An 11,047-nucleotide genomic window follows, 5' to 3' on the forward strand; every position below is an offset into this window, starting at 1 on the left:
TAAGTGGGAGGGGCCTGTAACAAGTCGTTTAGCCAGTTGTACCATGGGACACCCAGAGAGAAGGGGAGTACAGACAGACAGACAGTAGCTCTATATAAGGTAAGTGAGTGGGTGCAGCTTGTGTGCAGGAAGGGCTGTGTGGCCCACAGCAGTCTGCACTTCCTGAGCACTCACTATTGTGGGCCGAGGCAGGAAGTGACCCAAGCGCCTGCACATCATGGAAAAAATTGTGGTACCACTGTGGCGGCAGCACCCACCCACCCTACTAGCTCCCTGCTGTCAACCAACAGCACCCCAATCCCTCCCAACCCAAAGAATGAAAATGCCATTTTCAGTGAAAGCTGAACCCCCATTGCCCTGGTTGCTTTATCTCCCCACTTCTTTCCTTCCAACTCTTAGGGGAAGGGGCAGTGAAATGGAAATGGGTCCCTCTCCAGGCTGAGGGCCAGTGTTATCTGCTCAGTCACAAGGGGGAGTGTGGCCCCTGGAATACACCACAAGGCAATTATAAAATAATACATACACATTGCACAGATAAAAGTCTGGTAAGTTGTGACTTTGAGCAATAAAAGAGATCCCGGGGCAGTTGTGTGTTGTAGCCATTTATGTAGTTGTAACTTCAGACAGGGAGTCACCCCCGGGCACAACACCCCACACAATTCCCCCATCACAATGCGCCCGCCACTTACTACCCAACAGACTTCCCTCTGCCCGAGAGACCCCAGATGTGTCGCTCAGCAACGGGCTTCGAGATCCATCAGGCAGACGGAAGCCCAAGTGGCCATGCCTCCTTTTTGACAATAAGTTAAAATATATAATTTTTGTGTATTTCAGTCAGCGAATCAAAACAAAGCTTTGGCAAAAGAAACTATTGGGCAGAGTAGAGGCTTCCCTTTGGGTTGTGCCCATGGGAGGTGGTTGGTCTAATCCATTGGGCACACTGAGCCAGTCTCATGGTACCAGCTGGTGGTTCTGTTGTGCTTGGTATGACAGTCTCTGCGCCAGCATCAGTCCTTCCATGCTTGGGGGCCGTTAGGGGTGGGAGGAGACACAGAGATGATGAATCCACAGAGAGATGCAAAGTATCACCAGGACAAGTAGAACTGAGCTGGACAAGGGCATTGCTACCCATCGCTGTGATATGGAAATATAAGGCAGAAGGGATTGGATGGTCTCTCCGGGTGGTCTCTCCAAGTGACCTCCTTTCCACTTCTGCCCTACATACAATACTTATATATGTAATACTGCAGGTGTGAGTCACAGTTCCACAAGGGCCCTAGGGGCCCCGACAGTAGTACCAGGCTACATGATGGTACAGGAAGACAACGGGTTTCTGACGTGGCAGGTACAGGCCGCCCCGCAGTATTGGCGGAAGGTCTGGTAGCAGCTGCGGTCTGTGTCACTGCTCCACTGCACCTGATTGGCCGATAGGGCCTCGGTCGGGAGCCGGTTGAGGATGCTGGTGTTGACAGCGAGGGCCGCCAGCCCATAGTCAGTAAAGAGCACAGTCTCCCGCTTGCAGGTGGGGCAGGAAATGAATTTGTACTTGGGGCAGGACTCGTAGAGGATCTGCAGACACTCCTCGCACACAGAATGGAGGCAGGACAAGATCCGAGGCCGCTTGTTGGTGAAATTGTACATGTGCCCGCAGGTGGGGCATTCTAAGGGCTCACAAGGGGTGGATGGGTGCAGCACATACTGGTTCACAATGACTTCATCAGAAGGGGTCTTGCGATGGTAACAAATATCTGTGCTCAGTTTCCGTTGGCCAGGATAGATCTTTTCCCTTCGTGGAGGAGGTGGTGTCCTAGTTGGAAGCCCCATCGTGTTTGGGTTGTTTTCCAGAGTGGGCATGTCTCCGCACGCCTGGTTGACAATGATCTCGGAATCAGATGGCCAGGCCCGTTTGGCAACCAGCGGAGGTTCCCTCCGAGATGGGGGGCAGTACCGAGGCTGAGAGTTCTGACACTCTGAGAACTTCTCGGCCTGGATGATCTTCATGGCCTCCATCTTGATGATGACCTGTTGCCCTTTCAGACACGACATGAGAATTTTTTTCACATTACTGTCCGCAACTTTGTTTTCTCCCAGCGCCCCCTGCATGTGGCTGGAGAGTTGTGATGCCACCCCCACCTAGAAATCTTGCACTGGCAACACTGTGATTGAGGGACCAGCAGAGGAGGAGAGTCCAGTGCAGATGACCATGGCTACCTCTACAGGCCAAGCTTGCTAATATGGTCCCATTGGGGAGTCAGTTTCTCTGTGGCATTCCTTCCAATCATTAATATGCAAATGGGTCAAATTGCTGCTTGGCTCAAGTGCTCCGTCCCTCAGAGAGATGGAAGAAAGGTCTCTGGGGCACAGTTAGGTCCTGGAGAGGACGCTGGATGGATACAAACATCTCACAATAATTGTAGTTGCTTTGAGAAATGCAAGAACCCCACATCAAAGGCAGATCCACCTCCCTAGGTCCTATTGCTCCTTACATGGAGGGTTCTTGCACAGGCTGGGAATTCCTTTGTGCTGACACTCTTTTTCCTGCCGGTAAGGTCCACAAGGTTATGAGGGGCCCACTCATTGGGAACCTCATTATTTGAGCATCCTGCAGCAAACCCAAATCAAGCAGAGCAGTCCAATATCTTGGGCATTAGCCCTACAGAGGAAGCTAACTGTAATATTAATGGGCTTTCTAGATCCCAAGGATGGAGACCAACTGAAGTCCCAAAGGCCTTGCTAGATCCCAAGGATTGATACCCACTGTAATCCAAATAGGCTTGCTAGATCCCAAAGATGGAGACCAACTTCAGTCCCAATGGTCTTGCTAGATCCCAAAGAAGGTGTGAAGAAACCAATTACAATCCTGAAGGCCTTGACTTGGCTACTTGGTTTGTGGCACATCGGTGGTTACCTGTATGTTAGAAGAAAGGCAGATGAGAAGCTCTGAGGATGAGATCACATGATTCTTATGCACGTGTCTTATTAGATTGCAAGTTCCTGACCAAGGCTGTCTATGATAATGATACAATATCAAGGAGGCTCTCAATGGATCAGTTCCTAGTATAGTGCCAGTATAATGCCCAGTGCCTTCGGGGTAGGCAGCTCATCATGTATCCAATACATTCTTCTCATTACCCCCTACCCCTTTTTTTGTGAGGGATCTGTGTAGGTATTGAATCCAGTTGTGGGGAACATGAGGACCCCCCCCACAGCCATACAGGGATACCTCTCTCACACTGCTTAGACATTTCAATCACTAGAGGCAATGAAAGTCAGTGGGGTTCTTCCCTATAAACATTACGAGTAGAGGATGCCAGGCTGGGCATTTATGGGCACTGCCACCCCTTTTTTCACAGGTGAATGAAAATGAATAAGACAAAGTGATGAAGCCCCAGGGAACAAATGCACTGATCCACAAAGAATCTGACTGATCCCTGCAGTTCTATTGTTTTAGCACTCATACCCCCCCACTACATACAACTAACCCCCACATATGGACCGCTACATACAACCGCCACACACCATCTCTGCATACAACCAGGCCCCTACACACATCTTTACATACAACTAATCACCCACACACCTCTTCATACAACCAACCCCCCACATGCAACCAGGAGTGGACTAAGAGTCAAAATAGGCCCTGGCATTCCAAGTACACAGAGGCCCAAACAGCTTCCAGTAGCCCAGTAAATAGTGACAGCCTATGGCACCTTACAGCAGCTCCTCTGGCATTTGCCAGAAGCCACAGATTTTCAGTCTGGGCCTGCATGCACCCCCCCCCCCACATGCACCTCTACACGCAACCAACCCCCCCCCCAACACACACACACACACATGCACCTTTGCAACAACCAAACCCCCACCCCCACAATACACAATATGGCTATCAATACCAAAGTCAGTGGAGGGGGTGCAGTGTACAGATTGGGCAGATCCATCAAGGAGGCTGTGGGGTTTCTGCCAGGGTACAGACTAGGGAGTGCGAAGTACACAGTAGGCCTTAATCAGGTAGGTTCCACCATGACAGGGAAATCATGGAGGGTGAATTTGTGCCAAGTCTTTTCCTAGAATGGGACCCCATGGTACCCGCACAGAGCTGCCATCTCTTAGCACAAGTCTGTAGGTACCCTGGGCCATAGGGTCCCCTCCCTATCCAACATAGTGGGAGCAGCAGCCTTCCACCTCTCTCAGCACCATGACTGCACCAGAGTCACCTTTGGTGCACACTTACCTCCCAGAGACTTTGTCTCATTGGCCAGCGTAGCACTAAGAGGTGACATTCAGCGGAGCAGCCTGGAACTGGTCAATCTACCTGATTTACTCAGATACTGCCCCTGGGCCCAAGCAGATCACATTTACCCATAAATAATTCCACCCAGTGGCTCCCAGTAAAAGCATCCCAGTATGAGGGTGGTTAAACTGGTGTTACTGGTCCCACAGAAGGAGGTGATATCAGAACAGCCCCAGCACCCTACACCTGGGGCATCAGAGGAATCCACCCACCCACCTAGAGTGCAAGTGCCTGGAATCACACAGCTGGGAATGGAAACTGGTATATATACGGGCAGAGATGGGCAGCCCTCTAGCTCTAGAATGCCCAGCATACTTGGCAACAATGATACCCCCCTGCATGTACAGGATCAGCCACAAAGCCATACAAAATGGTTCCCTAACCTGGGCGATTGAGTTGGTCCCTTTCACTGTGGTGCAGAGGGGGTTAAATGGAGCCAGAACACCTCCCCCTCCAGCTGATCTGCTTCTGTCAGTATAATGAGATAGGGGGGAAAATTGCTCTACAATGAAGCCCCCCCCCCATTCCCCAGCAGAGAATGGAATGAGGGCACAGAATTGTATCCCATCTGTACAACATCAGGTGCCCAGCCAGTGTCAACCAACAAGGGCTCTGTGAGGGGCAGCCCCATGGCTAGAGGTTATCTGAAAGGCACAATCCATGCAGCTGCCATAATGCCATCTGCCCCCCCCCCCCCGTCCAGCTCTGCCAGGAAAGAGACCCAGCACAATGTCACAGACACCCTGATAATAATAATCCTTGCCAGGCATCTGCTTGGGTACTGACCAGGGCTGCTTGGCATCTCTCTCAGATGTAGGGTGTGGACATCTCTTCTTCCAGTGTCCTATGGTGGCTCTCTCTTCTCCCAGTGCCCTAGAGCAGGCAGTTAGTCCCCGGTGCCCTACGGCCAGCAGCCTGGAGAGGTGGGTGGCAGGATGGACGGCTGGTAGGGCGCCAGAGCCGAGTGCTGTTATTACTAGAGCACAATGAATGTCTCATCCCTGATGCAGCCACTAGCAATGAGAAATCACAGCCCACCCCACACACCCACCCCCGGCACACAATGTACAGCCCCCCAATCCTACCAGCACAGTAGCAGCTGGGTCCTCCTTGCAGAGAGCAGTGAGTGTGACCCTCCCTCTGTGCTTGTGCGAGTGTGTGACCCTCCCTCTCTCCCTGCCTGTGAGTGTGTGCGTGTGTGTGAGCCCGCAGTGGGTGCTGCAGTGTTGCAGAGCACTGGCATTTCTCTCAATCAGCAAAGAGGCAGCTCAGTGGGCTGCAATGCTGGAGAGTCCAGCCTCCCTACCCCACCTCCCTCCCCATTCACTGCCATTCAGCCTCCTCTCAGGCACTAGGGCTGGCCCAGGGGCCACATCGCCTGCCGGGCACTCAAATAAAGCTTTTATTGACAGGACAGGATCATAACCAGCCATGTCCAAATGTACAGTAATTACAGAGTCCTTGCCCCAAGAGCTTATAATTGAAGACACACAGAATCAGGCAGTGATCTCCCAGCACCCCCCAGAGAGCCAGGTAACTTCCCCTGTGTCTGTACCCGAGTGCAAGGGCAAGAACATCTGATTCTATTGGCTGGGCTACAGTGAAACATCCTGAGCAGGAAGTGGGTGGTGCAAAGGAAATTACCTTCCCTCCGGGTGCTGACAAACACTGATGGGACTGAATGTCTGGGAGACTAATGAGGAGCATTTAGGTAATTACCAGCAATAATCCCTTCCCCTCACTGTATCAGACAGAAAATAGTCAGGGAGTGCTTACTTGGGATAATTCTGTTGTGTGCTGTCATTCTCTGTGCTCATGGGGCCCTCCATCCTATAGGGCCATCTTTCTTTTTCAGATCTGTTACTTCCACCTGGGAACCTGCTCAGCAATAGCTATACCTAGCCACTTATCAACCAACGATACAGCCTGGGAAGGTAATGGGTTAATTACACATCATTAGAGAACCCTGGTCTTTGTTCCACCCTTCCAATCAGTACAGCAGCTCTCACCCATATGGTGAAAACAATTTGGCACCTCCCATCTGTATAAATACAAATATACAGGTAAGGAATGTTCTGGACACACAATAAGCTATACTCTCATATTGTACTGTCTAAGGGAATCAATATGGCACCTCCCTCCTCCCATATGTATAAATATCCAGAGAAGGAATGTTCTGGGCACACAAGCTATACTCTTATACTATACAGTCTAACGCTGGCCATAGATGCAAAGATCCGATCGTACGAATCATCGTACAATCGGACTTCCCCATCTCCCGACCTGCCATTAACCATTGAGATCAAATAAAGTAGAAAAGAACAGATCAGCCATTGTTCTGCCCCTGACAGCAATCGTATGATAGTTATGTCCGACCAAAGCTAGTCTCCCACTGAAAATCATACAGTCGGCAATACATGCAGAGATATTACCCACAGCCGACAGAAATCTTTTAACCTGTCCGATCAACCAAACGACCGTTCTCCGCCGGAAGAAAAATGTCGGGACTCTCCACACATGGTCAGAAAATCGTACGAATCCTTGATTCGTACGATCAGATCTTTGCGTCTATGGCCATCTTAAGGGAATCAATATGACACCTCCCTCCTCCCATATGTATAAATATACAGAGAAGGGCACAATAAGCTATACCCTCATACTGTACTGTCTCTAAGGGAATCAATATGGCACCTCCCTTCTCCCATATGGATAAATATACAGAGTTAAATAAAGTTAATAATCTCATAATTTACTGATTTTCAAGGAAAATAATAATAGATGAACGTCTCATACAGACTTTCATTTAAAATCACAAGTACAATTATTTCAATGTGAAGGTAATTAAAGGGAAAGTAAAATTTTATTTTAGGTGTTCTAATTGCAGGGATTATAAGAAAATGCAATTAGTGAGCCTCCCCGAGATAATACACATCATTAATCAACACACACGCCCTTTCCGTTGTACAGCACATTCTAATTATCCAATGAAAGGAGGGGATATGTAACTCACCTGGGTCTCGAGGCTCCTCCCTCTGCATCACTGACTGTAGGAAGAAACCAATGGCAGTCAGGGGGACAGTCACTTATAAGTCAATGGCTCTAAGCTGCTTTATGCTGCAGACTGTACAGCAGGACAGGAGTCGGGTCTAGGGTTACCACCTGGCCGATATTTTACTGGCCTGGCTGGTAAAAATGATGGCTGATCCCAATGTTACTAATAGGAAAAAAAAGACAAATATATAGAAAGGCCGGTATTTTTTTCCAGAAAAGGTGGCAACCCTAGTCGGGTCAGAAAATATGGGCGAGAGCTACAGAAGGAGAATTTATATTCATTAGATCACCAGAAAAAAATGGTGTAAAATCAGCGAAATGTATTATGCATAATATATAGGTGGGACCACAAAACAACAATGTAAAATGAGGGAAAACATAAATCAGGGTATGTAAAATCGAGGTTCCACTGTAGTTGTTTGTGACCTGTGCTGAGTGGAAAGAGAGGGGGAGGAATGTGTCAGACAGGTTAGGAGCATGGGAGGTTTGTGTGTTTGTGTGCAATTCTGCAACTGCCTCGCACTGGACAAACTGACATCTTGTTATGGGACCTGTGTCCCCTACCTGCACCAAATAGAACAGCCTCCCTACAGCCCCAGTCCCTCTCCAAACCCATGTCATACCCCTAATGCCCAGAATGATTGGCTGGCTTCACCCCAGGGCCCTGTCTCCATGTGACAGTGTAGGACCACAAAAAAAATCTAAAGTTTAGTATTGAGAGCTGATCCGTGGAATAGGATTGGGGGCCCCGTAGCCCATTGTATCCAGGCATTGCCATTCCCTTTCACAAAGTAATTCAACCCAAAAAGATGATCTGTGTCCCCTACTGGAAGTTAAATGCAATGAGTTCAGTCTAGTTGGTTCCTGCTGCCAAAACACTCCGGCTTTGAAACAAAACCAATTAAGAAGGGGCACATAAATCAGTTCATATTCAGGCCCCCGCAACTGTGTCATGCTCCCATGAGCCACATTCAAATGTAGAAAAAAGTTGGGGAGCAGCACAAGCATGAAAAAAGTTCCTGGAGGTGCCAAATAAGGACTGTTATTGGCTACTGGTAGCCCCTATATCGACTGACAGCTACAGGAGGTTTTGTTTGGTCATAAACCAACACTTGCCTCCAGGCCTGGAATTCAATATAAGCACCTGCTTTGGAGGCACTGGGAGCAACACCAAGGGGTCAAACTGCAACATGCGACTCACAAGCCACTGGTTAGGGATCACTGAACTAGAAGGTACCGGGTCCCCAGTCAGCAATGTTACTAGAAGTTACTGGGTCCCAAAGCAAAATCTGATGTTGGGTATAAGACCTCATTCATAAAAGTGCTAGCCAGTCAGAGGCCCCCATGTTTCCTCTGTAGTTGGCCCCTGGAAACAGTTGTACCTTCGGGTGGGAGATGAACATTGGATTCTGGCTAAAGGGCCACAGTGCTGAACTCTATAAACCGTCACTAACCTGGGAGGTTTCAGTGTTTGTTTAGTCATATCAAGATTTCATGGGTCACTGCTCTGGGCCATGATTAAGAGGTGATAAGGACCTGTGCCAGGGGTAAGAAGTGGGGCCGTGGCTAATCAGAGAGTAAATAGAGGGGCCACCTGCTTACAATGGGCCCCAGTCTGTGTATCACTTGTGCTGGCACAACAGCAAACACCACTCCCCCCCGAATGCTCCATAAAGAGCCCCCACTGTCCTGACAACAGGTGTATCTGCCTATTAATAGATAAAGGAGGTTGTGTTGTTCTCTCAGCAGCATGTTGTGTAATGCAGTGTGTGCGCCACCACTACCTGTTACATGAGGGCTGCTTGGTTGTGCAACAGAGGGGGGTGCTGTTGGTGGTGCAAAGGGGGCACGCAGAGAGTTGCTTCCTGATTCTAAACAGAGAGCCTGTTGCTGTTCTCGCAGAGTGAGGATTCTGGGAGTTGTAGTTGCTGCAAACCAGTAGAGACACTTGGTAGGCAAGTCTCCAGGCTGCACTGCTGTTTTATATCCAACTCATTCCCATCTCTGATTAATAAGGAATGTGCCATAAAACTTTCCAAGACCCCAGGCCCGGATTTGAGGAAAGGTCACATAGGCCCGGGCCTAGGGTGGCAGGATTTTAGGGGGCGGCATGCTGCCCAACCACACCCACATTGGTTCAGAAACACTGGGGATGCACAGGAGATTCAATAGATATTTAAAATTCCTGTGCGCAAATTCCCATTGCTCTGGTCCCGATGATGAAAAATTGCGTGTATAAAGGGGAGAGGACAGGGGCGATGAACGGCAGTGGGCCTAGGGGCACTCGCTATGTAAATCTGGCCCTGCAAGACCCCCACGTTTGTGCCCCTTCCTGCTGGGTGTGTGTGGGGGGATTATAACTCTCTCCAGCAAGGGCTTAGTAATGCCTAGGGTTGCCACCTTTTCTGGAAAAAAATACCGGCCTTCCTATATATTTATCCTTTTTCCCTATTAATAACATTGGGATCAACCATCATTTTTACCGGCCAGGCCCGTAAAATACCGGCCAGGTGGCAACCCTAGTAATGCCCAAGTGTGATCAGCAGGGGCTGCCATACTGTGCCATACTCCCACCCTGCCCAAACCTGTACAGAGCAACCCCCCCCAAACCATTCCTTATTACAGCCTACACTGATCTTCCCTCCTAACAAGCACTTGCAGTCTTGCCATACCTCTCCATTATACGGTGCCTTCTAGTGCCCAGACTGTTGGTAGAGCTGTCTTACTGCCCCTGCCACTTATTCTTCTCTTGCGCCTGGGTGCCACAAAGGGTTAAGGTGCATCATGTACTTAAAGTTATTGTGCATTACAGCCCCCCCCACTCTAATATATCCTATTCTATTGTGCAGGGTCAGAAGGGAGCGTTTCGTTCCTCTAGTGAGGTCACTGCCAGCAAATTCCTCCTCCTCTATCTATCTGTTATGTACCGCCTGCCCCCACTCCCCCACAGCCTGATGGAAACCTTCTGCATTCCCTCTTTCGCTCCCACCCAGGTGTATAACTACAGGGATTGCTCTGGGCACACAATAAGCTATAACCTCATACTGTACTGTCTAAGGGAATCAATATGGCGCATGGCGGGACAGACGCTGGCAGACCCGGACTGGCAATCTGTGGGTTCTGGCAAATGCCAGAGGGGCTGCTATAAGGTCCCATAGAAAGTCAGTATTTAGTGGGCTGGTGGGGGGTTGTTTGGGCCTCTGTGTGGGCTGAGTTGGCCTCTATGTACCTGAAATGCCAGGGCCTATTTTAATTCTCAGTCCGAGAGAGTGCGCTAAAACAGGCGGCATTAATGGAAAGCCCCTCAGAATGACAATAACCCCCCAGGCTGCTTTTAGTGGTGATGTCCCATTTTGATCTACATCCATAAAAACATGGTTAGCATTCTGTTCCATGGAAAACATTATTTAAATACTGATTAATGGGAAAATGTATATTGCTATATTTAACAAAACTTAGACAAGCTGTTTGTTGACAGTGTCCTGAGATCTACTGATCACCAGCTAAAGATCGACTGGTAGATCCCGATCTACCTTTTGGGCATCCCTGATATAGATAATTTGATGATGAGCAGTGACACCTCTTCCCATTAATAAGTGGGTGGGTCTCCAGGCCCTAATTAATTATTCATGAGGGCAGTTACCTTAATTGCACATAACTCGTTTCATCTGAAGCTCCTATTGATTTTATGGCAGCAGAGCAGGG

The 11,047-nt window shown here is 49.1% G+C and overlaps 1 protein-coding gene across 5 annotated transcripts; it reads right to left on the reverse strand.

Annotated features, from left to right (window-relative positions):
- Positions 1-589: 589 nt before the first annotated feature.
- On the reverse strand, positions 590-7,323 carry rnf208.S (ring finger protein 208 S homeolog). 5 transcript variants are annotated; one of them, XM_018232162.2, is made up of 3 exons: positions 7,302-7,323; positions 6,068-6,217; positions 590-2,908 (listed from the first exon to the last, which is right to left on the reverse strand). In XM_018232162.2, the coding sequence occupies exon 3, from the start codon at positions 2,101-2,103 to the stop codon at positions 1,303-1,305; it is 801 nt and encodes a 266-aa protein (XP_018087651.1). In that variant the 5' UTR covers positions 2,104-2,908; positions 6,068-6,217; positions 7,302-7,323; the 3' UTR covers positions 590-1,302.
- Positions 7,324-11,047: the final 3,724 nt, after the last annotated feature.

This window comes from Xenopus laevis, chromosome 8S, assembly GCF_017654675.1.
Source record: "Xenopus laevis strain J_2021 chromosome 8S, Xenopus_laevis_v10.1, whole genome shotgun sequence".
Lineage (NCBI taxonomy): Eukaryota > Metazoa > Chordata > Amphibia > Anura > Pipidae > Xenopus > Xenopus laevis.